Source organism: Ammospiza nelsoni, chromosome 23 (genome assembly GCF_027579445.1).
Source record: "Ammospiza nelsoni isolate bAmmNel1 chromosome 23, bAmmNel1.pri, whole genome shotgun sequence".
In the NCBI taxonomy this organism is placed as follows: Eukaryota; Metazoa; Chordata; class Aves; order Passeriformes; family Passerellidae; genus Ammospiza; species Ammospiza nelsoni.
The window spans coordinates 2,029,548-2,055,252 of record NC_080655.1 but is presented as its reverse complement, the minus strand read 5'-3'; the positions used below and the strand labels follow the sequence as shown (position 1 = coordinate 2,055,252).

Sequence of the window (25,705 nt, the reverse complement as noted above, 5' to 3'; positions counted from 1 at the left end):
TGAGCCTCCTCAGCCCAACCTGAGGCCGTTCCCTCTCCTCCTGTCCCTGTTCCCTGGGATAAGATCCCAAATCCCCCCCGGCTGTGCCCTCCTGGCAGGAGTTGTGCAGAGCCAGGAATTCCCCCTGAGCCTCCTTTGCTCCAGGCTGAGCCCCTGCCCAGCTCCCTCAGGACTTTCCAAACCCTTCCCAGCCCCCTTAGGAGTCTCCAAACCTCTCCCAGCTCCCTCAGCTCCTCACAGGACTCTCAGAGCAGTGCTCAGGAAAACAGGGATGTTCCCCAGAACCTGGAGCCTTTCCTCTCTCTTCTTTCCCACATTGGGCACTCCCCATCTCTTAGAGAGGCTTGCAGGACAGAAGACACAAATCCTCCTTTTAATTACGTTGCACATTTATTATCTCACCTCAGATTTTGTTAATCTCTCTCACAAATTTCGTTTACATAAGTGGAGTCTTTCAGCTTGAGGAGCTCCATCACTCTCTCTTCTGATCCTGCAGATATCAGTCAGCTAAACAGAAAAGAGAGACAAGCACAAGTGTCCTTAAAGCTCTGGAAAGACTGAATGAATGCCAGATTTATGTGTTGTTTCCTCCTCCTCAGCTCCCCAGCTGAAAGCTCAGAGGCAAACTGGGGTGAGCACAGGCAGAGCAGAGCAATCCCACAGGGAGAGCAGGACCCCCTTTCCTGGCCTTAAACATCCCAGAAAAGGCAAAGGCTCAGGGACAGCCCCATCCCACCACCCCTCAACCTGCAGGAGGAAGAGCAGCACAACAGCCTGCCCCTGGATATTTGCTGCTGCAATTCCCACACACGGTCTCCCAAAGGAAAAGGAGGATTTGCAGCAAATTGCAGTGTAATTAAGTGTCAGTGTTAAGCCCCCGTGCAGGCAGAGAGGTGTTCCAAGCTGGCTGCACATGCTGAGCTGCCTCGCAGGTACGGTTGCTGTTATAAGCTCTGCTGGAAATTGTTCCCTGGAGACTGAGGACTTTTTGGGAGGAGGAGGAGGAGCAGGGAGGTGGCAAACAGAGCTGCTGGGAAGGGTTGTGCTGCTGCTTCCAGTCAATATCAGTTCTGGGCAGCACTTTAGGAAGGAAATAACCTTCCCAAAAGGGTGCACACGGGAGTGGTTGGGATCTGAGGGCTCCACAAAGTGAGCAAACACGACACAAAAACCCTTCTGGGGAATATAAATATCTCTGTGCTGATGAGCTGGTGAGAAGAAGGAAAGGCAGAATTCCCAAGGCAGAAATCAACCCTCTGACAGTACCATCTGGGGTGTCCTGTAACAGCTCTGCCAGCAGTTTCTCCAGGACATCTTGGTATTTTTCCAGCTGCCTTGGGGTGAGCCAAGCTCTGACAGGAAGGGCTTGCTGTGGAGGAAACCAGAGAAGTCAGAACAAAAAGGTGAGGGGAGCAGAGGGAGGGAGGTTGGGGTGCTTTGACCCCACTTGGATCGAGTTAGTGGAGGCTTTAGGATTTGGAGGGAAGAGGATGAGCCTCATATGGGGGAAAGAAACATTTTGAAGGCAACACACTCTTGAGTTGTTCAGAGCGCTGTTGCATAACCCGTGGGCTGGCTCAGAAATCCAGATAAAGGCACCTCCTGGCAGCAGGGATGCAAAGAAAATAATTTCTGAACCTTCTAATCCTCCACTGTGTGGCACATCGACCCTTCCAGCCGGAGCCTGCAGAGCTCCTGCCCTAGCAACAGCTGAGGACGAGCTGTGGTCCTGCTCCAGCCTGCTGGACTTGGAGCCAGCTGTGCCTGAAGCAAAGAGCTCTGTTCTGGTGCTGGCCAGCTCGGGGATTTCACACTTTGAACTGGGCATTTTGCTGTTTAAATCCTGTTACTGAGTGCTGGTGCATCACAAGTGCAGGAGGAGTTGCACATTGAGCTGTGCCTTGGCCAAATCCCAGCCTGGCTGGTCCTGCTGTCTGTCCCACGCGGTCTGTCCCTGTTTGGGGGGATCTGCACCCTCCTCTTGCTGGCAGAGAATGGCTGAGCTCCCTGCAGGAGTGACTGCCCACACAGGAAAAAGTTTGCTGCGCTCAAATGGCAAAGTACAATTTTCAGACTTGGCTCACCAGGTAAGTCTGCCTTTGAGGGCTTAGCCTGGCACTTCAATCCCTAAAATTGCCCATTTTCTGCTCTGTGCACAGACTCAGAGCCCAAGTTTTTACATAAGGCCTCTCCAGTGCACAGAACTGTGGGGACAGAGGTGACACCAAGCAGGAGCTGAAGCAGAACTGGGAGTTCCTGCCTTGCAGAGACCTCGAGCTGTTCTCATCTTCCTCAGGGAGAGGCTGTTGGGTCTCAGGGGTGACCTGGCTGCTGAAGGACCAAGATAATTTAGGGTGGAGCAAAAACTTCTCTCTGAAGTAAGCAGGCAGAGGACATCTCTTGGACTCCTTGTCCCCTGCATGTCCTCGTGGGCTTCTCAGAGCCCAATGGCTCCACATACCTGGAGGGTCTTGGCTGCATTGACATCCACACCAGATTGCTCAGAGAAACCTTCCTCCTCCAGCTGCTGCAGCGAGCTCAGGGATTTCTTCTGCCCTGCCTTGTTCCTCTCCTTTTCCTGCAGTTTTGGGGCAGAGAGCAGAGGGGGCAGTTGGTGATGCTGGGAGCAGCAGCGAAACTACTCTGTGCTGTCCCAGCAGCCAGGAATCCACAGTGCTGGGCACAGAACCAGTGAGGTGGTGGAAGGGCCCATCAGCTGTGGCCTGAGTGACCTTTGGGGACTGAAATCCAGCAGTGCTGGGGGCGAGGTCAGGTTACGGGGCACGGTGTGAAGGTCTGCAGTAAACAGGAGCCACGTCTGGTGGGGGAACCCTGTCAGGAGGACATGGGAGCTGACAGCTCTGGGACCTTCCCCAGCTGTCCCAGAACCTGGCCAGGTCTGTGCTGGAGCACTGCAAGGAAACTGAGCCCAGCCCTGCACGTGTAGTGCCCTGCATGTGCAGAGGTCATGTTTCCCCAGCCTTTCTGCAGGTCTGTAATGTCAGCCCATCCCCATTTATTTAGTTGCATTTAGGACCCTCTGGAAAAAGCCAGAGGTGCTTTGGAATATGACAGACACACCAAATGTGGCACAGGCCATGCTCAGCGTGCAGTGTGTGAGCACAGGAGGGGCAGGGACGGCCTTTGGGGACAGATTTCCCCTTTGTTCCCCCAGAAAACCCCAATCCCTGGCAGACACGGAGCTACAATGCTATGGGGTACAAACACAGCCCATGTGCGTCCCCATCCTCCCCAAGGACTTCGCAGAACGCCTGTGCTCCCCACAAACAGCCATTGTTACCCAGGGGGAGGTGTTGGGATTGGGATTTCTCCCGGCATCCAGGGGCTCGGCAGTGCGGGGGAAGCTGGCTGGGGCTGCGTTTCAGAAGCTGCCGTCTCCGAGCCTGCCTGACACCTTTCAACGGTATTTGTTTCACTTCAAAAGGAAAAACGTTCTCTCGGCACGTCCCAGAGGTGACAACCAGCCGGGGGATGGTTAATTATTTGTTACAACAAAAGAGCCATCACTGAGCTGATGCAGCTGCTCTGGAAGAATTCCAGCACCAGCAAAGGGACCGCAGGTGACACCCCCACAGGTGTGGCTGACCTTTGGTAGGGGGTCCAGGCTCTCCCTTTCTATCTCACACCTTAAAAATCCCCTCTGCCTCCCCCCAAAGCCGTGGATTTTGGGAGGAGGATATCACAGTGTCTCCTGTTGTTGGTGTGCACTGCAGTTTGGGGGATGAGGGCGGGAGAAATCTATCCTGGTTTATTCATTCCAGAGGGGTTACCTGCATTTTCTGGAAGTCACTCTGGGTGAAAAAGGGCATGAAGCCTTGGGTCTGCTCAGCCAGCACGCACAGCAGGGACACCAGCAGCAAACTGGCCACCACCTTCCTCGAAACCATCCTGAGAGCCTGGACAGCACAGGAAAGGAGACACCAGGACAGGAGTGGAGAGGGAGGTGTGACAAAAACCTTTGGCTCTCCACCAGCTGCAACCCAGCCCACCTGAGGGATATTTACTCTTCCAGTTGCTCCTGAGCTGAGAACAGAAGTGCTTTGACTGAGAGTAGAAGTGCCTTGACTGACAATTTTCTTCTCAAAGCTGTTTGTGTAAACAGATTTGCTCTTGAGCAACATCTGCAGGGATTTCAAGCCCAGCCCTTCAGGACTGCTCAAGCCCCCCTGAGTTCTGGAGCCCCAGCCCTGCAGCTGTGCTGGTTTAAGACCTGATCACATCCAGAGCAAACCCATCAATCCCAGCATGGCAGACAGAGGTGCTGCAAAGAGAAAATCCTTCAAACAGCTGGTTTTTAAAATTTTGTTTTGATTTTCCTCACCACTGGAAACCTTCCTGGGTGGACTGGATCTCTCAAGAAGCCTCATTGAGTGCAAGGGAAATGGGAAAGGCGTTTTCTGTCTGAGCCTGGAATAAAGGGCTTTAAAAACCACCTCTGAAGTGATCTAAATGTGACTTCACCTCAGGAAAGGACTTGTGTAAACATTGAATGTTCTCTTTAAATATTAAAATATTCTCTCTGGACAGACTTAATGAAGTCTGGTCCTACAGCTTAACTTCTCCACCTGATTGGAGCCTGATCCTTAATTAGTTTCAGCAACCTCTTGGTTTGGACATTATTGAGAAGACATTGTTAAGTTAGATTTGACTCCTGAATTAGATTTCCCATAAATATCAGCTGGTATTGAACCAAGGGCCAGTGCAAGTTAATAAATATTCCCTTTCCACAGCACCTGTCAGTCACACCCTGTCCTGTCCCTTCCCTGGGCACTGCATTGGTGCCATCTCCCCCTGCCCACCCAGACTGGGCCACGAGAGCCACCTCCAGCCCTGGCACATCCCAGGGTGTCCCAGCCCTGTTTCCTGCAGGGATCCAAGCAGGAATTCTCTGGCTGTGCCCTTGCAATGCAACCTCAGCAACATCAATCTTTGGTGCTTTTTCATTTGTTCTATCACTGCAGTAAATATATAAATAAATAAAATCCTGCTGAATACAAAGAAAATACACCCAGTCACTTCCTTCATCTCTTCTTGGCTAATCCCTTTGGGAATTGATTCTCTCTCCCTCTTCTCCCAGAAAAAACACCCGCACAGACCTCTCCACTGAGAAACAGCCCTGCTGAGAGCCCTGCCTTGCTTGGCAAGCAGGACCTGCATTCCATCCTCGAGATCTCCAGCTCAGCACCTCTCCAGCAGAGAGCACTTGGTGGATTTGCTTCCCAGCTCCACAGGGAAAAGAAAAAAGCATGAGGATCCTGAGTTCAGCATCAGCACTGTGGGCACACAGGGCTGGGACACCCCTCAAAACCCGGACAAGTGCCAGCCTGGGGGCAGGAGGGGTGGGCAGCTGGCACAGTGACAGGACAGGATATTCACTACTGAGCTGTCTCCCCAAAAATCCAGCCATTCCTGGCACTGGGACCTGTCTGAGGTTCACTTTCTGCCTGCTCAGAGGGCACTGGGCTCCCCACAGCTCCGTGGCAGTGCCCAGTGTCTGCCAGGTGCCCACAGGAGGCAGGAGCTGCTGGAATTGGTGCTCCTGAGGTGGGGATGAAGGAAAAGCACTTTCCCCATTGTTTCAGCATTGATTTTGTTCCCTCCTCCTCCTCAGAGCTGGCTCTGCTGTGGCCAAGAGGTGCCCAGACCTACCTGGGGGTGCAGCCACGGGACACTGGGGGTCAGAGCTCTTCTCCCTCCTGTCACACCTGGGTGCTCCTGCTGCTTCTCCTCCCTTTATAAACCCATCCAAGCACTGCAGTCACTCACCTGTGACCCTGTCCAGCTGCCTGGCCTGCATGGAAACGCCTTTCCCAGGCAGGGAATGTTATCTGCACTGGAGGTTTCTGAGTTTCTCGTTTCCAGGCAGATCCCCTCTGCTCCCTGCCCACGTTCTTCAGCTTTTCCTGGTGGTCCCACAGCTGAGACAGATCAGCTGCTGCCTCCATTTCTCCATCTCTAATTTAGAGAAATTCCTCTCTCCTGGCTTGTGTTTCTAGACACCGAGCCTGCAGAATGAGTATTTTAGGTGGTGAATGTCCCAGCACTACAATGACACCTGTGTCAATTATATTTCTACTGTAATTGCAAATCACAATAATATCAAAATTGCCACTTGGAGTCTTCAAGTGGCTCCTTCTCCCATCCTCACTGAGCCTGGCACACTGATCCCCCTCGGGAACACAAATCCTGCACTGTCATCCCTCTCTAGACAAACGAGGTGCTGAGAGAGGGAGGGAATTGTGCAACAACTCATCCACGCTCTCCCAGGACCATCAGCCAGGAGCTGGTGCCAGAGACTTTGGGACCAGGCCAGGCACATCCTGGAGCTGCTCCTGAGGGAGTCTGGGAGCAGCCAGGCGAGGAGCAGGAGGGAAAAACGAGCTGGGAATCCATGAAATCCTCCTGCATCCAGGGGCTCCATTGGCTGGGAGAGCGGGGAGCATTCCTGCCTGCCCGGGGAGGGATATCGGGAACGGCCATTGCCCAGCCGGGAATGGCATTTGTCACCTGGGAGTGGCATTTGTCACTCGGGAATGCTGTTAGTTACCTGGGAATGGCATTTGTCACCCGGCCCCATCGCAGGCAGTCGATAGGACGCGGGCACACAGGTGTCACAGGGAGCTGCTGCTGTCCCGGCTGTCAATAACGCTCGATTTGGGACACAGCCCTCCTGAAAAGCCTCGTGTCCAGCACTCAGGTGCTTCCCGGATCCCTGGGCATCCTCCCCGGCTTATCACAAAGCTCCCAGAGGCTCCAGCTCAGCTTTGCTCCCTGGAAACCTCCCTGGGAATGTGGCTGGGGGTGATGGAAAGGATGTCACCCACAGAATGTGGGGTGACACCTCCCTTCCCTAAACAATTTGCACAAACCTCATCCCATTCCCGTTTGAATTGACTTTTCCAGTGCTTTTCTTCACATGGTTGTGATGGATGCAGCTGAAGAGTCAGCAGATGGTGCTGGGAAGTGACAAATGAGTTACCAAGAAAGGTCACTTTTCCCAAGCACTGAACTTCCCCGTGTCTTGTCCCTCTGTCCCTCCAAGACGCGTCTGTCTGGCCGCTTTCCATCCATCTAGGACGGAGCCTGGGGAAGGACAACCTTCCAAATCAAACAGAGGGATGGAAATTAATCATATCTGTATTAGCTGCATGCAGCCTGCCAGCTTCACCTCTTAATTATGCAAGAGTGCTCCGACAGGAAGGAATCGTGGAGCTGAAAATAAAGGATCTGACTCCAGGTCTGGGAGTGCCAGGGCAGGTGGGAGCAACAGGCACCTCCTGCCTCTGGCTCGGCCCAGTCCATAAATGCAGCTTTTGGCACATCCTGGCTGCAAAACAAGGATAAATGAAAATAAAAAATCCCAGCTGGAGGCCTCCTTGCCAGCGCTGTAATTCCAAAATTCCATCCTGCTGCATTCCTGGCACAGTTTGCAACCTGCAGCCCCCAAAACTCCCCTTTGGGCTGTGGTGCCAAGTGGCAGCAGAGGTTGGAGGCAGCAGAAACACGATGTGCAGGATGGGTTTTAGTGCAGTTCTGCTTGTTCTGAAAGTTAAACATTTGGCATAACTGGGAGTCGTTTTCCCAGGAAACTGGCAGTGGAGTGCAGTCCACTGGGCCTGGCAGCAGTGGCAGTGCCAAGGAACAAGGGGCAGAACGAGCTGCCCGTGCCAGCAGCACACCCAAACCTCTCTGGAAACCAGCTCTGAGGTGACCTGTGCACCCCAAAACCGGGGAAATGCTGCCTGTTGCCTCAGCTTTCCATGAAAGAACAAAAGAGGGGGGAAATGGTTTTCTGGACAGAGCCCGGGTGGATTTGGCTTCTCTACAAGGGCTGGAGGGGATAGGCACTGACCAAAACCATAACAATCCTATTTCACTGGGATAAAAAAAAAATAAAAATTAAAAATCCCTTTTTCTAATAAAATAAATGTCTGGGCTTATAAAAACTTTCTCTCCTCTCAAATAAGGAAAGAAATAAACAGGAGAAAAATGTTTCATTGCCTGGTTTCTCTACATTTTTGGTCACTCCTTTGCCAGCCTCTCCCCGATGTGGAAGGAGTGAAGAGAGAAGGGAGAGGAGGTGAGAAAACACCACGGATGCAGCTCAGCTGTTCCCATTTTGGTTTTCAAATCTGAGCCACCCGGTTTTCACTTGAGGGATCAGGAATATTTTTAGGAACGGTACAAAATGCAGCCTCACACCCAGGGAGGGGATGTGACTGGTTTGTCCCTTGGGGCTGGGTGACATCCCTGGGCACCCCACTGTTCTTTTGGGGTGCTGTGACCCCAGGCAGGCGATGGGAGAGCTCAGAGCCAGGGAAATCATTCAGATTTCAGCCAAAGAGATCCCTGCCCTGCTCCCAGGGGATATTTATTCACTTTGGTGAGGAGGAGTTCAGCTTTTCCACACTCCAGGCACCCTCTGACCTTTCATTGCCTCATTCCCTCCTTCCCCTGCCCTGTTCCCGTGTCCAACACCAGTGGATCAGGTTGAGCTCTGCAAGCATCGCCACCAAGGCACCAGAAAAACCCCCAGATGGTTTTTGGGGGGCTTTTGAGGGGAAAAGGGGCAGGGAAAACAACTGGAGGGGGAGAAAAGGAGGGAGAGAAAGAAGAAGAGGGAAAGGAGGGCAGGAAAAACAACTGGGGAGAAAGAAAAGGAAGGGAAAAAAGAGAGGGAAAGAAGAGCAGGGAAAACAAGCAGGGGGTGGATAAAAGGAGGGAAAGAAACAGAAGAAGGGGGAAAGAAGAGCAGGGTAAACAAGCAGAAGGAAGAAGAGGAGGAAAAGAAAGAAAAGATGAGGGAAAGAAGGGCAGGGAAAACAATTGTGGGGAAAGAAGAGGAGGGGAAAAAAAGAGAGGGAAAGAAGAGCAGGGAAAACAATTGGGGGGAGAATTAAAGGATGGGAAGAAAGAAAAGGGGAGACAGAAGGGGTCCAGCATCGTTGTGCTCAGCAGTGCCAGCTGCCAGCAGATTTCCCAAGACTGGATGATGCCAAATTCCCAGGATTTATTGGTGCTCTCACTGGACTCTCTCTGCTCATCCCAGCACCTCTCAGCAATCAGTGGCCATTTATCTGCCACAGAGGAGAAGGGTTCTGGCTCTCAAGGCACCAATTCATCCTGGGAGGAACAAGGAGGCAGAAGTCAGAGTGAAAAAGAGACTCATGTGGCAGGTCAGTGAGCTCCTGGGCGAGGAATCCCAGGAGAGGCTGGGAGAGGATCAGCAGCACATCCATCCCAGCTGGGATGTGGGAAAAACAGAATGGAGAATTGTGACAGCAGCAGAAAGATCTGCAGAGCCTCGGGGCCTGTGCAGCCAGGCCTGATCCCAGCACAGGGCTCACTTTTGATAAAATGCCCCTTTAATCCGTGGATGTTTTGCTTCGGCGCGGAATAGCAACCTCAGCGAAAGCCTCTCAACCACAAAGGCTTTAGAGGGCTAAACAGTAAAGATTGGGAATTAAGAAGAATAAATATTAATGAAAGGGGTGGGAAAATGCATCATTTCTCCAGACAACCCTGCCTGTGCTCCCCTGCACGGGGCTCTTTGGTTTATTGTTCCCTGGAGCAGGAGCTGCACGTGCTGGGATGGAGCCACACAGAGCCTGGCGAGAGCCCACAGCCCATGGGAGAGGGAAAAGGGAGCAAATTGCCCAAAAAAAGGGTCAATATGGGATTCAACATGCAGCAAACCCTGCGCTGCTGTCAGTGGCTGTGGGTCAAGCACAGCCAGAGCCAGAGCTGTTACATAAAGGGATGGGGAGCAGCCCAGCCTGGGCTGGATGGAGGAAATGAATCCAATTACAGGATGAAGGGCACAGGGAGAGGATGGACACATTTGGACTGGAGCAAATCCCTAAAAGGCTTTAAAGCAGGGACAGCAAGAATGAATCATGGTAATCATGGTGCAGGACACGCAGCCACCACCGAGAGGAGTTGGAATGGGGCAGGAGGCAGGAATGGGGCTCTGCACCTGGCTGGGGGACAAACACTGCCAGGATGTGGATCTTCTGGGAGCTGGGACACCAGTTTGGCTGTTCCTGGGGATGTTGGGGCGAGGAGGCAGCCCAGCCAGGCAGCAGGGAACAGCCCTGCTGGAAAGAGGAAACAAGCAGGCAACCCCCAAATTTCCTCCGTGCTGATTCCCATAAGATTATAACCCAGCTGCCCGTGTCACAGCAGGCTCCAGGCTTCCACTGAGAAAACTAAGGGCTTGTATTAGAAAGAAAAAAAAAAAAATTGACCCAGTTATGACAAAACGAAGCAGCACGTTCACAGCATTGCTGTGGAAACCCATGAGCAGCCACAACAAGGCCCTCGGGAGTAACAGGATTCCACTTCAAATGAGATTTACAAATTAAAAATAAAAGAGCTGGATTATTTCTGTGTGCCTGAACCCCCTTTCCTGGCTGCCCAGCCAGCCTCAAGTGGACACTGCAGGGTGGGGAGGGGTGCCATGGACACACAAATCTCAGGAATTTGGGAAATCCTTTCCTTTGCCTCTCTGACTTTGCAGTCAAACACCTGCCCCATGCCAGGCAAAGGAGAGAGCTAGACAGAGATCCCTGGTAACTGCCTCAGAGAGCCCAGAAACCAGACCAAAATCCAGACTGGTTCCAGTTTGCCAGGCAGGGAGATCTGAGCGGCGTTTTTGCCGTTGCTCTTGGCAGAGCACAACTCGCTCTGGGTGCAGCCTCGGGAGCTCTGCTGGAGCTGCTGGGATCTGCCAAAGCTGCTGGGATCTCCTGGAGGTGCTGGGATCTGATGGAGCTGCTGGGATCTGCCAGAGCTGCTGGAGCTGATGGAATCTTCCCAAGCTTCTGGGATCTGCCAGGATGTCCTGGAGGTCCCAGGATCTGCCGGAGCTGCAGAGATCTGATGGAGCTGCAGGGATCTGATGGAGCTGCCGGGATCTGATGGAGCTGCAGGGATCTGATGGAGCTGCCGGGATCTGATGGAGCTGCCAGGATCTGATGGAGCTGCCGGGATCTGATGGAGCTGCCGGGATCTGATGGCTGTGCCAGCTGCTCCTCACTGTGGGGCCGGGGGAATGTCTTGCACACCTGCCCACTCTGCCACAGCCCCGGGTTGTCACCGAGGGAGAAGTGTTGACAGCACCACACGGAGCGGAGCAGGCTCGCAGCTGAGCCGGGATTGCTCAGCTCCTTGGCAGGGAAATGACAGGGCCCAAAGAGCGCCTGTCTCTCCCAGGAAATCCTGCAGTGCTTGCGGAGACATTACCTGGATCAGCAGCAGGAGGAAAAGGCTGGGAGCTGACAGAGCGTGAAGAGGTTGGTGTGGGGGAGCTCTCCCCATATCCCAGCTGCTTTGTGGCTTGGGGGGAGAGCCTGAGCAGGATGGAGATGGAGAACCTGCATGGAAAACGGGAGCTGGGGTCCCTCCTGCTCAAATTTTGTGCATGAAAGACAAAACACTGCCTGCTGTGCACTCTTATTTTTTGGGACAAAAGCAAGGTCACCTCCCTGTCCACCCCCAGCCCCTGCCCTGGGTACCACAGAGCCACCAGCCATGGCCAGGTAATCCCTGCTGGGGGAGGGCTGGCCCAGAGAACCCAATTGTAAATACATCAGTGTCCTCCTTCTCCCTGCCACACGTTTAAATCTATTTGATCCACTCTAATGGATTGATCTACAAGTTTGTGCACACACATCCTGCTTTGGACGGGCGGCTGGCAGCGCCTCGCCCATCACGGCCTGTCAGCTCCACTCAGCCTCACCTCGAGCGCAGAGCGAATCCAATTACAGGATAAAGGGTTTTCTTCCCCTCCATATGGTCTCTATAACGCTGGGGCTTTATCTTGCCTTAACCCCTTTCCTGGCGAGGGAGCTCCCAAGCCCGGCCTAAGCGGCTCAGCGCCGCGGCCCTGGGTGGCTGCTATGTGATACGGGAAATGGGGTCTTCCCAGGGCACCCAGAGGCACATTCCCCCCTCTTTTCCTGCCCACTGGGGAGGAATGAGCCCCCCAGGGGAGGGAGATTCAGGGCAGCACTGGTTATAAAAGCAGCCAGAATGAGCCCAGCCGTGCAGAGCTGTGCTCACAGCCAGGGTTCGCGGGGCTGTGCGTCAGCCCAGCACCAGGAGCTCAGCACAGATGTTCCCTTCATGACTGATTTGTTGTGCTCTTGCATTTCCCTCCACCTTGCTCTGCCAGGTGTTACCTGGGTGGCAAGTGGCTCCTGTGCCCAGCAGGGCTGGGGTTGGGCACCACAAAGGGCTCCAGGAGCCCCCCTCCCCTGTGTGAGCTGTGCCTGTCTCTGATCCCTGTGAACCAGGCGTGTCGGCTCTGTTCAAGCCGGTTATTTGATTATAATTATCATCCCTTGCTTTACACAGGACATGAAAGCCCAGAGCAGCTCAGGGCCCCGTCACGCCGCGCGCCAACAAACAATGAGCGAGAGACAATCCCTGCTCAAAGCAGGAAAACCTGCAAGGGGCAAGAAAAGCCTTTTCTTGAGGACAAACACAGAGCAGCAAAGCTCTCCTCCCGCATTAGGCAGGGCCTGGAATTTGCTGCTGTCGTAGAGTCAGCACAGAAAACAACCGGGAGCTCTCCTGGAGAGAGAGCAGCTCATAAACTTTCCCTGCTAAGAGACAGCAAATTAAAGCCATCTCTGTGACAGGGCTGCAGCAGGAGCTGAGGTTGCATTCAGGACACGTCCTGGAGGGACCAGGCGCTCTCAGTGGTGTCATTTCCCTGCTCTGGGTTTACTCGAGGCCTTGGCCATTGCTCCGGCTGTGCTGACCTGCCCAGAGCTCTAAATCCTCCAGCCCTGGGGCAGTGACCCCAGGGGACACATCCATGAGGACAGCTGGGAGGGGACAGCCCTCTTACAAAGCACAGGTGACTCAGGCTTACCTGCTCCACAGGCAGCTCCCAAAAAGGGGAAGGGCATGATCCAGGTCGGTTCAAACCCTCTCAGCCCAGTTGTCCCTTTGAAAGGTGGCTGGGGGCCACCCATGAATCTAAATCTCCTCCTCACTCAGCTGCCAGGTGAGTGGAGAGGATCTGCTGAGCCAGGGAAGGTCCCTCTACCAAAAAGTGCAGCTGAGTGTTCCCCCAGCACCCAGACTCAGTGTCCCTGTTCCCCCACAGCTTCCTTTGCACCACTCTTGACTTTAGAAGAGGGCAGGACACCCCAAAGTGGTGCTAGGAAGGGATGGGAGGTGACAATTAACTTTCCCATGGGGTACCTCTGTCCAGATGCAAAGCCTTGGAGAAGCTCCTGAACTTTGGGACGCTGCTGGCACTGGCAGTGAGGTCCAATTGTTTTTGAAGTGAAATCTTGGAGCTGAAGATTTGCTTTCTCTTTTGAAGGTGGGCCACCACAGTGAAATATTGGAGCTGGAGAGAGTTGCTTTTTCCCATGGGAGCTGGGAAGTGCACACTGGAATTGAGGCAGATGCACAGTTGGTTTTGTGGATTAGAATTTCTGGGATCTCCTTTGATATTCAACTCATCCTGCAACAACGTGCCAAATTTTTGTACAAATTTTTTGAGCTTGACTATGGCCAGGAGAGGCAGGAAATTCCTCCAGGGAAAGCTCTGTGAGAAGCAGGGCCATGGGACTCCTCCACTTTCCCCTCATGCCCTCTAGGAAGACCTGGAGCAGGAATTTGGTGCCTGGTGGTTTCACGGTGCGACGATTCCAAGAGGCACATCCATCCCGTGAGGAACCCACATCCCTGTTCCCAGGGCACCTGAGGGTGGCCTGACCCACTTCCCTGCACCACGTCCTACTTCTGCACCCACTGGGTCAGGAATTAGGACACCATCCATGCCAACACCCCCTTAGCCTTCCGCTCCAGCTCCAGGCGTGCAGGAGCCCTCATTCATCCATGACTTTTTCCATGGGCTGTGCCTTGAGGAGGAGGAGGAGGCCCAGCTTACCTCGTTATCCGATCAGCTCCCTTAACCCCCCACATCCCCAGGATTAAGGGAAGAGCTGCCCTAAGGCGCCTTAGGCAGCTCCCCTGGAGAAGGAGCCCCCATGACCCAGAAGGAAGAAATGGGGAAGAAGAACTTGGATGAGATGGAGCATTGGCACTGGCCCTGGGGATCCCACACTCTATGCTGGGAGCCTGGGAGAAGCTCCCTTCCATCCCTCTGGCTCTCCCAGGCTGTGCTGGTCTCTCTGCAAAGAGCTCAGGACATCTTTGCTCTCCTTTGCCCCGTGGCTCAGCCAGGGATGTGATCAGGGCTTACACAACCAAGAGCTCTGCCCCAAAACGCTACCTTTACCAAAAAATTACCAACTGCATTACCTTTGGGATGGGAAGTGGCTTCCCCTCCTACCTTTGCCGAGCTCCAGGCCCTTGGCTGTGTCAGCAGAGCCTGGATTTGGGATGCAGAGCCCGGATTTGGGATGCAGACCCCAGCAGTCCCCACACTGAGCCAAGCACCTGAAACAGAGCCCAGCCAACAGCTCAGACCCACAAAGCTCAGTCCAGTCTTCCCCCAGTGACCTGCCCAAGGTCAGTGGGGCAGAGCTGGCCACTCCCCAGTCCCCAGGTGGTCTCACAGGGGCCTTCAGCCGCCCAGGGACACCCCAAACCTGTGACACACTGTAGACCCCAGAACGGCCCATTTTCACATCGCTCCTCCCAAACTCCCCACTGCTCCTCCCACCTTTGCCCCTCTTCCCAAGCGCTCCCCACCCCATCCCTTCCTGCCCCCAACACCTTAAACAACATTAAACACTTAATGGCAATTAATACTCTTTAATGCAGGTTTTGGGGCCAACTGGCTGCTTAGAGGGTGCTTAAACCATCAGCCCCTCTCAATCCCGTTGCCCTTGTCATACAAAGTTAGCCGAGCCCCTCGTCAGCCTCCCCCTCCCGGAGGGTATAAAACCACCCCGGGGCGCGGCACCGCCAGCCCCCGGCGCGGCACAGGGCAGGGCACCGCCTCCATCCCCTCACCTTCTGCTGCTCCTCGTAATTCATCCATTTTTTGGGTCGGAGGGGAACCCTCTCAAGGGGGTGGGGCTTCCCTTTTGTAATTAATCAGGGTCGGAACTCAATTCATTGCAGACAATCCCTCCGTAGCCAGGGCAGCATGAACGGGACGGAGGGGATCAATTTCTACGTGCCTATGTCCAACAAGACCGGGGTGGTGCGGAGCCCCTTCGAGTACCCGCAGTACTACCTGGCCGAGCCCTGGAAATACCGCCTCGTGTGCTGCTACATCTTCTTCCTCATCTCCACCGGCTTCCCCATCAACTTCCTCACCCTCCTGGTCACCTTCAAGCACAAGAAGCTCCGGCAGCCCCTCAACTACATCCTGGTCAACCTGGCGGTGGCTGACCTGTGCATGGCCTGCTTTGGTTTCACCGTCACCTTCTACACCGCCTGGAACGGCTACTTTGTGTTCGGCCCCATTGGCTGTGCCGTGGAAGGATTCTTTGCCACGCTGGGAGGTAAGGGATGGGCATGGGAGATTGGGGTTTCCTTCTCCAGGGCTTTGGGAGTCTGGCTCCATCCTTCATGGCACTGTTGGGATGTGCAGAGTTGTTCCTCCATGTGTGAGGCGAGCCCTGCACTTAAAATGGGGGAGGAAAAGAGATTTCTGTGTGTTTGACCTTCATAGCAAGGAGCCTCCATGGCATGGGGCAGGGAAAGGAAGCCTGGGAAGGGATGCTTGTGTGTAGGATCCAGTCTGGGGTCACCTGGCCCTGCTTGTCACAAGGTGCTTACCAGAGACCTGCCAGGAATGACCACAGCGTGTTCCAAATCAACGCCAAGCAGCTCAGACCAAGAACAGGCTTGCACTTGAGGTCTTTTCCCAACCTTCACGATTTCATGATTATTCCTTAACCCAAAGGCTTCCCTTTTTGGGGAAATAGAGGGTTTAGAAGGGGAAGATAAATCCCTCAGGAAGGTAACCCCACAGAAAAGCTAGAGATGTGGAGAGATGAGAGGGCTCACAGCTTATCCAGGGGCAAAAGGAAGGTGAGGAGGATCCAGGGCAGTTCCCAGGCTCCTCAAGGATGGCTCAGCTCTGTCCCAGCTGCACCAGATTTGAGTGCCCTTGGGATTTTCCTTGAGGCATTTCTCAGGGACACACACGAGTGCTGCCAACACTTGGCCCTGCAGAAAAACAGGGAGAATTCACTCAGCAGCCGAGCCCACGCAGCCAGCCCTGCCCACGCCACACCTCGTGATGGATCTGACAGCCACCAGTCCTTGCTGGAGACACCCAGAGCCACCACAGGGACTTTGCTTTCCTTCCCCTAAACGGTGCCATTTCCCACAGTGATGCTGCTCTGAAAATACACATTTTAAAAACACGGATATTCTGCCAAAGGCACAGCTGAATGTCCTGATCCAAGGCAAGGAGCAAGGAAAGGCTTGGTTTTGGGGTCTGAAGATCCCAAAGTCTGCTCCATCCCTGCTCAGTGAGCCTTGGGCCGCGTTATTTTGCCTTTCCAATGTTTATACCTCTCAGAGGAGGAGGAGGAGGAGGCTCCTGTTCCCAGGGAAGGAAGTTGGCTGGGAAGCAGCGGGCTGTGCGAGCAGCAGGTCCCCAGCGAATCCCAGCACAGGGTGTCGTTATCAGCAGCTTATCACAGCTGGGGGCATTAGCAGGCTTACAGCACGAACTAAACGCTCCCAAATCCCCTGAAGTTTAATTATCCCTCATAAATACATGTGCACGTTCCCCACCCACACAGTCCCCCCCTCCCCGCGCCTCCCCCGATCCAGCGCCAGCAGAAGGCTCGTGAAATGCACAATTTAAAGGAATCAACAGGTTTGGAGGCATCTGGCAGCACTGCCAGGAACTGTGCTTCCCCACGCCCAGGTGGGATTCACTCCCTTGATTCTTAATTTATTAAAACCCCTCCGCCCCCAGCATCCCCTCTGCACGTTATGGGTGGAGGATTCCCAATTTCCTAGCAGGATGCTGCTTATCCCACGCTGATCCCCAGTTCCCCTGCTCTCCTCTGGAAGCACCAAGGGAAGGTGGAGCCCATAGGGGCTCTGGCCACACCGTGGGCTCTCCCTCTCCTCCCTGCAGGCCAGGTCGCCCTGTGGTCTCTGGTTGTCCTGGCCATCGAGCGCTACATCGTCATCTGCAAGCCCATGGGCAATTTCCGCTTCTCCGCCAGCCACGCCATGATGGGCATCGCCTTCACCTGGGTCATGGCCATTTCCTGCGCCGCCCCGCCGCTCTTCGGCTGGTCCAGGTGAGCCCCAGGATCCCCAGCAGCTCCTGGATCCCTGCAGGGAGAGCAGGTGGATCCAGCAGGGAAGTGCTTGGCCTTGGAGGAGGGAAATGAATGTCCCGTTGTCATGGGAGGGAGCGTCACAGCAAGCTGACACTGCGAGCACCCAAACCACCTGTACCACCCTCCCAGCATCCCCCATCCTCAGGGAATTCCATCCCTGTTGCCCCCAGGGAGGGTCCTGGAGCAGATTCCCACCTTTCTCCCTGCCAGGTACATCCCGGAGGGGATGCAGTGCTCCTGTGGGCCCGACTACTACACCCACAACCCCGACTTCCACAACGAGTCCTACGTGCTCTACATGTTCGTCATCCACTTCATCATCCCCGTCGTCATCATCTTCTTCTCCTACGGGCGCCTCGTTTGCAAAGTCCGCGAGGTAACGGCGGGAGGGGACTGAGGGGACAGGGGGTGGCTCAGGCAGGATTGGGGGATGCGGGTTGGGGTGCAGAGCTGCCCCTCACCACCCTCTGTGCGCACAGGCAGCTGCCCAGCAGCAGGAATCGGCCACGACCCAGAAGGCGGAGAAGGAGGTGACGCGGATGGTGATCCTGATGGTGCTGGGCTTCATGCTGGCCTGGACGCCCTACGCCGTGGTGGCGTTCTGGATCTTCACCAACAAGGGCGCCGACTTCACGGCCACGCTGATGGCAGTGCCTGCCTTCTTCTCCAAGAGCTCCTCCCTCTACAACCCCATCATCTACGTGCTCATGAACAAACAGGTGAGACAGCCACGTCTGGGGGCTCCACGGGCACGTTGCTCCTTCCCAGAAGGATCTCAGTCCATCCTGGTCCTGTGGCACGTCCCTCCTTGCCCCCAGTGCCACCATTGTCCTTTCTCTCCCCTCCCCAGTTCCGTAACTGCATGATCACCACAATCTGCTGCGGCAAGAACCCCTTTGGGGATGAAGAGACCTCCTCCACCGTATCCCAGAGCAAGACCGAGGTCTCCTCCGTCTCCTCCAGCCAAGTATCACCTGCATAGAGAGCATGGACAGTTTGAACTGGGGTGACCTGCCGAGCTCGGGGACCCCGACAGACGCCCCCCAGCCATTCCCTCGTGCCCCGGCCCCCTCCCCTGCAGGGAAATTTGGCTGTGCCCGTCCTGCTGTAGCTGTGCAGACCCCACCCCACACATCCACGTGGCACTCTGAGCTCTGCCAGAGTTCTCCCACTCTGAGGTGCTCCCAGGAGCATGTCACCTCTGGGGGACTGTCCCTACCTGTCCCCATCGAGTTTGAACAGCAGTGGTTGGTGGGGACCCCAAACCTTTTCCTACCTGAATCTCACTCCCCGCCAGCATCGCCCTTCCCTGGGCTCCAGGAGCATCACAGGAGCACCCAGAGCTCATTTGCAAAAATCTAAATATTCTGGCAAAGCCTCAGGAGCAGGACCCTGTGGCTGGGGTGGCCCCAGCTGCCCCTCACCATGGCCTGAGCCTGGAGCTCTCTGAGCCACGCTCCCACCGGGATTCCCAGAGGAATCAATTCCTGCAGCCTCTATAAATCAATATAACAAACAGAGCCACGAGCGGGCTCTGCCTCCAGCCCAGCTCCCTCTATCCCCAAGACAACGCTGTAGATACATTTTTTTGTCTTGGAACCTGTAAATATTTGCTCATGTCCTTTGAAATCTCTATCCCTCTCAGCCCTTTCCTTTCTCCTCCTGTTGCCCACTCCAAAGCAGAGAAATTCCCCTTCCACCTCCGCTCTGGCTGGACAGGCACGGCCAACCTTGGAGGGTGGGGCCGGGACCCGAGCTCTTTCCTGTACATATTTTATAAATAAATAATCTCATGTCAGCACAAGGACGTCTGCAGTCAAGGAGTAGGGGTTTAAAAAATTAAGAAATAAACAGAAGCAGCACAGAGAAAAACACAGATGCTCAGTCCTTGTCCTTTCTCTTGGGCTGTGGGGACAAGATGCTGGTGGCCAGCTGGGGGAACACAAGACACAAACCTGCAGCTGTCCCAAAAGCCATGGGAAGGGGAATCTGTGGGGGACACCATCCCCACAAGGTGGCAGCCCCATTAGCTGGAGCACCAAAGGTGTTTAGAGGCAAAAATTGACACACAGGGCACAGCCCTCGCTGCCCAGCCAGGGGTTTTGTACTTTAATATTAAAGATTTCCCCATGTAGCCTTAAATAAAGCTTCAGCTGAGAGCTCCTTGCACAGTTCAAATTCTCCTCCTTGTGGGCCCCTTCCAGGCAGCGTTGTGACAGAAATGGAAGAATCAGGGAAAAGTTGTTCCCTGTGTCAGTGAATTCATTCAGGAGCGGCTGGAGAGCGATCCCAGTGCCAGAACCTCGCCCTCCTCCCCTCCCTGCTCAGCTCACACCTCCCCTCGCCAGTGTTTTTCCTCCTTTTTGGGTCCAAAGCCACCAAAACCAGCGGGAAGTCCCAGGCTCATCCCTGGCAGGGATAGGAAGCATTTTTGCCCCCAAACACCAGGCCTGGGAGGGGAAGGATGCAGCCCCAGCCCCTCTCTCCTGTCAGGCACCCTCCTGTCTCTGCACCCACCCAAACTTGGGGCTCCTGGCCAGGATTGCCCTGGAGCAGCTCCCACACCACTCCTGCTGTGCTGGATGATTCATGGCCACTCTGCCCATCCCAGGAGCCTTTTTTCTTTCTCTACAAAGCCCCAAACCAAGCTCAGAACTGATTTCTTCAAACCATGCGAGCAGGGGAGGAGCAGCCACCAGACAACCAAAAACCCAAACCTCACCCAGCCCAACAGACCCAACCCTTCCCTGACAGAAAGCATCTCATTCAAAGGTTCCTCTTGAAAAATCACCCAGGAGTTCTTCCCTTCCACTTTTCCATAAATCCATGGGTTTTTCCAGGCACTGCATTCGCAACCAGCAGGGACCATCCTGGCATCACCCACTCAGAGCAGGCACCACCAGCTGCTCCAGTGCTGCTGGCCTGGCACTGCTGCCACCCAAATTCAGATACAAACTGAGGAAAGCAGCCAGACTCATCCAGGGAACGGAGACAGCTGCAATCTCAGGCCCAAAGGGCATCTCAGTGTCTGACTCCCATCCTCCTGCAGCTGGGACTGCTCCTCCTCATCCCAGCGCTGCTGTCATCTGCTTTAGGAAAAGTGCAGTAATTGGCTCAATTCATTTTAAATCAGTTCTCATTTGTGCAAGCAGCACTCAGGGAAAAGCAGCTTGGAGTTTATAACATCCTGATTTGGAGCATCCACAGGGATGAGGGGGAAATCTCAGTGAGGTTTTGTGGTCTTTGCCCCACAGCCCTGGGCACAGACAGAACCCAAAGAAAAGGGACAAACCAAGGTGCTGGCCCAGTGCTGTTCCCAAAACCCTCATCCTGCCCAGGGCTGATCTTTCCAATGGCACTGCCTGGATTTCTCCCAGGACGTTTTTATCCCATCACTGCAGAAGGAGCAGCTCCACGCCAGAGGGTCTGGCTCTGCTCGTTTGTCTCTGCCAAAGGAAAAACATCTCCTTGTCCAGCCACAAGGAACAAGAAGATTAAAACCCTCAAACACTCCCCCCTTCCCTCTGTGCCATCACACACAGCACTGGAGGTGCCAAATCCCTCGCTGGGGTGCCCAGACCCTGCTACCAGGGGGAAAAGCTGCTCCTTAAGGGAAAAGCTGCTGGAATTAGAGCTTGGGAGAAGCCAGGATTGGCCCTGACAGTGCCAGGGGGACCTTGCACAGCCCCAGCAGCCCAGGGAGACCCAGGCAGTGTTTGCCTCCCACCCAGGAGGGTTCAGGAGTCCCCACATTTGTGTCACTTCCCAGCAGGGCCACGTTTGTGTGACATCCCCAGCCCGAATCCATCAGGGCTGCCTGTGTCACGTTAGCAGCAATGAAAGGATTCAAACAGCAATTCCTTACTTTTATGAACAAATAGCCCTGGCTGGATGATTCAGGCAGCATTCAATTCCCAGCCAGAAAGTGTCAGCAAAATCCCAGCCTCTCACATGTAGGTGGATAACTGCAAATGAAAGGAGGGAATTATTAGCACTTAATACTCGGTGGGTTTGCACTGCCCGTGCTCCTCTCCAGGAGATGCCAAACGCTCCAGTGCTCCTGCAGCTGGGGGGGCCCTGCCAGGGGGGCTGCAGGGATTGGGGTGATGGCTTTGGACACTGGGATCCACCTCACCCCGCTGCCAGGGCCCTGCTCCAGCCCAGCCCCACCAGAACCCCTGATCTCCTGCAGCCTGTCCCTTCCACAGCCCTTTTCTCCTCTGATTCATCCTCTCCAGAACCCCTTTTATCCTCCAGACTTTCCCTTCCAGAACCCCATTTCTCCTCCAGCTTGTTCCCTCCAGAGCCCCTTTTCTCCTCCAGCCAGTCTTTTCCACAGCCCTTTTCTCCTCCAATCCATCCTCTCCAAAACCCCTTTTATCCTCCAGACTTTCCCTTCCACAGCCCTTTTCTCTCCCATCCCATCCCATCCCATCCCAAGCCCCTTTTCTCTTCTAGCCTGGCCTTTCCAGAACCCCTTTATTTCCTCCATCCCATCCTCTCCAGAACCCCCTTTCCTTCTCCAGCCTGACCCCTCCAGAACCCCTTTTCTCCTCCATCCTGTCCTTATCAGAGTCCCTTTTATCCTCCATCCCATCCCATCCCATCCCATCCCAAGCCCCTTTTCTCTTCCAGCCTGTCCTTTCCAGAATCCCTTTTCTCCTCCACCCCATGCCATCCTGAAGCCCCTTTTTCCCCCCAGCCCATCCCCTCCAGAGCCCTTTTCTCCTCCCCACACCCCCTCTCCATCTCCCCCTCCCCACCCAGGGACCCTCAGGGACCCCAAACCCTCGGTGACACAAATCCCCAGCTCCAGAGGGACCCAGAGAGGTTCCCCAAGCACCTGGGGCTGCTCCTGGCCGTGCAGGATTGTGCTCCTCACTCTCCATTTCTCCTTCACCCAGCCTGCCCGTATTTTTCTTGTTCATCAGACTGACAAATGGGCAGAAAACAGACTCCTGGTGATTTCCTGCACTGGCTGCCCACTCCTCCTCTCCCCTCGGCGATGACTGAGAGCTGAAAAAGCAGGAATAGCATATAAATTTCCTCCCTGCTTTAATAAATACCTCTATTACCTTGTGCTTTCCCCCGGCTCGCTGTGCAGCTCCTGCTGCCCGCCAGGCAGACGTGATAAACCAAAATTCACATTTCTGTGGGCAACCAGCAGCAGGGCTCAGGCAGGCTGGCAGCAGCATGGGAGGGGTGAAGCTCTCACCTCGGGGGTCTGGCTGCAGCTCCACATCATCCACGGGGAGATAAATTAATTCATTTATTGCCAAAGGGGAGCTGGGGTGTGTCTGGTCCCTCTGTGGACTCCCTGTGCTGGTTCCAGGGGGAGGAGGGGTCTCATCATTCCCAGACACCTCTGAGCCCCTCGGGGTGAGCCTGGGGTTTCCTGAAGGGTGGGGATAGAGACAAACCCTGCTAAAATCTCTGCAGGGGGAGCAGAAGGGTTTGGTGGTGGAGGAAAGGCTGTCACAGCTGGGATCTGTGCTGGATTCCTCCTCCCTGGGCTTCTTCTCATCGAAATCCTTGCCTGGGGCTCTCAGGACACCCAGGACAGGATTTGTCACTGTCCCTTGGCCAGGAGACCCCCGAGCAGTGCGGGACCAGCCCGAGCATCCCAGCGGGATGCAGAGACCTCGCTCCATCCCTATCCCACTCTATCTGAAGGACAACAGGCAAAACCCACCGGCCTTTTATACCCCCAGCGCTGCCAGCAGCCCTGGGGCACCCCTGTCCCCTCTGCCACCCCCTGACCCAAGCGGGCAGTGCCACTGTGCCCATCCCCGGGCACCGCAGCCTCGGCTCCTCCTCCTCCTCCCCCGGAGCCGGATTGATGGCGGTGTTCGCAAAAAACACCTTCAAAAGGAGCATCGGGAGGTGGCAGCCTCCCAATTCCCCCTCAGCCGGCGATTGCTGCGCCTCATCCCCTTGCTGTATTTAACTTTTGTATTTAACGAGTTCCTAAACAGGAGCAGCAGCGAGTGGCAGCGCCCGTTCCCTCCCTGCCAGGGGCATTGGGGGGCCCAGCCGGGAATGGGAAATTCCTCCAAAGTCCCTTTGATTTATGGCTCCCGTTAATCCTCCAGGAGGGCCCCGAGCGGCCCGAACCTGCGAGAGATGAATGACTGAGCAGCTGGTTAAATATTCTGTAAGGGTTAGAGAGCATCGGTGGGAGAGGGGATTTCAGAGAGGGAGGGACACAAAACTAAAAATGGAGCCTGAAAAGTGGAAAAAGGAGATGGGGAAGGGAAGGGAAGGGAAGGGAAGGGAAGGGAAGGGAAGGGAAGGGAAGGGAAGGGAAGGGAAGGGAAGGGAAGGGAAGGGAAGGGAAGGGAAGGGAAGGGAAGGGAAGGGAAGGGAAGGGAAGGGAAGGGAAGGGAAGGGAAGGGAAGGGAAGGGAAGGGAAGGGAAGGGAAGGGAAGGGAAGGGAAGGGAAGGGAAGGGAAGGGAAGGGAAGGGAAGGGAAGGGAAGGGAAGGGAAGGGAAGGGAAGGTGAAGGGCATGCCTGCAGTGGGATCAGCACAGCCAGGGGTTTTGGGGGAATATCCCGTCCAGATGTGCCCTGCCAGCTGTGCCGTGCAGATGTGCAGGGCTGGCCTGCCCCTCCAAAGGGGAGGAGGACCCCGGGAGCAGGGAGGGAAGGGAGGAAGGTGCAGCAGGGAGGGAAGGGAGGAAGGTGCAGCAGGGCTCCAGCCCAGCCTGCTCTCACAGGATGCCGATGCTGCCCTCGAGGGCCGAGCTGCAGGGACACAAAGTTTTGGCAGCACAACCTCGATGAGATGTGGTGCCAAGGAGATTTTCCACCCCATTCCCTCCTCCTCCTCCTCCTCCCCAGGGATCAGGGCTGCATTCCCAGCGAGGAATCCCCGGGCTGATGCTGGAGGGAGATCGCAGAGGTTGGAGAGGAGAGTCCGGGAGCTCCCAGCTCCTTCCAGCCTGGGCTCGGGGTGGTTTGGGCTCCCCAGAGCCCCCGCAGCCCCGCGGATGGAGGTAGAGGGCAGCAGAGGCTGCTCCTTGCAGCAGCCGGGATGTGACGGGTCCTGCCCGCTGGAACCCTCCGAGGAATAAACGGAATACATGGAATACATGGAATACATGGAATACATGGAATACATGGAATACATGGAATAAAGCTGTTCCACGGCAAAGGAACAGCCAGGCTGCTGCGGTGGGAGCAAGCTGCACATCCCAGCGGGAATGGGGGATGGAGCAGGATGGGTCCTGCAGGCTCTGGGACCCCTCCGCAGTGGCTCTGGGGACAGCAGGGCCACAGCTCGGGTTCCCAGGTGTCCCCTGCCATGGCCACGTGTCCTGCTGGGGCCACAATCCTGGACAGAGTCCAGACCCTGGAATGTGCTCTGATTTCCATGGGATGACACCAACGCTGGCAATGCCACCCCTCGTCGTTTCCAAGAGGTCTAGAGGGGATAAATCAACAAAAAAAAAACATGTTTACAACCTCCATATCCCATTCCCAACAGCTTTAGCTGGGATCTCAGGAAGGAGGAGCTCAGCCAGGTGCCCCCATCCTTTTCCCTCTCCTTTGTTCATCCCCACTCCTTGTCCCAATTCCCCCCACACACCAGTGATGGATCCTGGGGGTGAAACAGGGAGAGGAGCTGGGGCTGGGATGGATCCCGGCCGTGCAGCCCCAAAAAGGAGTCGGGGAAGATCAAATAACCTGTCCTGAAACACAGGGGAGAGGAGCTGGGACTGCAGCAGGAGGGAGCCCAGAGCCAGGGATTGAGCCCCCTCCTCACTGAGGGCTGTGCTGGGGAGGGGCTGGTGGATTTGGGGTTTGATTGGAGCCTGTTGCACTCCCCAGGGTTTATTTGGATCCATACCCAAGTGCCAGAGAAAAGAGAGACCCTTGGGCCCAAGCTGGGACAAAAATCCTGAGTTTTGCTGAGGCCTGCTTGTTTAAAGGAACAAAAAAGGGAGTTTTTTTCCTAATTCCCACCCCCAAGAACCTGCAGAGAAGTGAGGGAGGGGTCTCATTGTGCCCCTGCCCTGAGCTCTGGGGAATCCTGGAGGTCCCAAATGGGGACATGGATAGATCCATGCCATGGGCACAGGGAGGGACCAAGCGCCGCTGGCACATGCCCAGAGCAGGACTCTGATGCTTTTTTTTATTTTCTTTTTTCGAGGGCAGCACTCACAGCCTCCTTTTCCAGTTTTTTCCCTGTTTTCCCTCCTTTTCCTGGTTCTCCTCCTCCCCCTCGGGCTGCTGCCTCCCGCCTGCCGTGCAGATGGCCCAGCATATGGGCAGCCTCCCCTCGTGCTCGCACCTTGTAAGCAGATTCTGTCAGGTTTCGAGAGGAAAAGCTTAATTAAGCAGTTGTGTGTGTACAATTATGTCCTTAATTATCTCCGCGTTTGGCTCCTTTGTTGTTCCCAGTTTGTGAGAAGTTTGGGAACAACCGCGGGCG

General features: G+C 55.0%; 2 protein-coding genes across 3 annotated transcripts; one reads left to right on the top strand and one right to left on the bottom strand.

Annotated features, from left to right (window-relative positions):
• Positions 1–371: 371 nt before the first annotated feature.
• Positions 372–5,714, bottom strand: MLN (motilin). Of its 2 annotated transcripts, none has more exons than XM_059488105.1 (5): positions 5,671–5,714; positions 3,792–3,917; positions 2,462–2,578; positions 1,267–1,369; positions 372–507 (listed from the first exon to the last, which is right to left on the bottom strand). In XM_059488105.1, exons 2-5 carry the CDS (start codon positions 3,906–3,908, stop codon positions 500–502), a joined length of 345 nt encoding a protein of 114 aa, XP_059344088.1. In that variant the 5' UTR covers positions 3,909–3,917; positions 5,671–5,714; the 3' UTR covers positions 372–499. The 2 variants fall into 2 exon arrangements, with proteins under 2 accessions (XP_059344088.1, XP_059344087.1); XM_059488104.1 differs by lacking the exon at positions 5,671–5,714 and adding an exon at positions 4,026–4,152.
• Positions 5,715–15,100: 9,386 nt separating this feature from the next.
• LOC132083214 (green-sensitive opsin) lies at positions 15,101–18,252 on the top strand. Its single transcript, XM_059487822.1, has 5 exons — positions 15,101–15,461; positions 17,060–17,228; positions 17,481–17,646; positions 17,750–17,989; positions 18,121–18,252. The coding sequence occupies exons 1-5, from the start codon at positions 15,101–15,103 to the stop codon at positions 18,250–18,252; spliced, it is 1,068 nt and encodes a 355-aa protein (XP_059343805.1).
• The last annotated feature ends 7,453 nt before the right edge of the window (positions 18,253–25,705 follow it).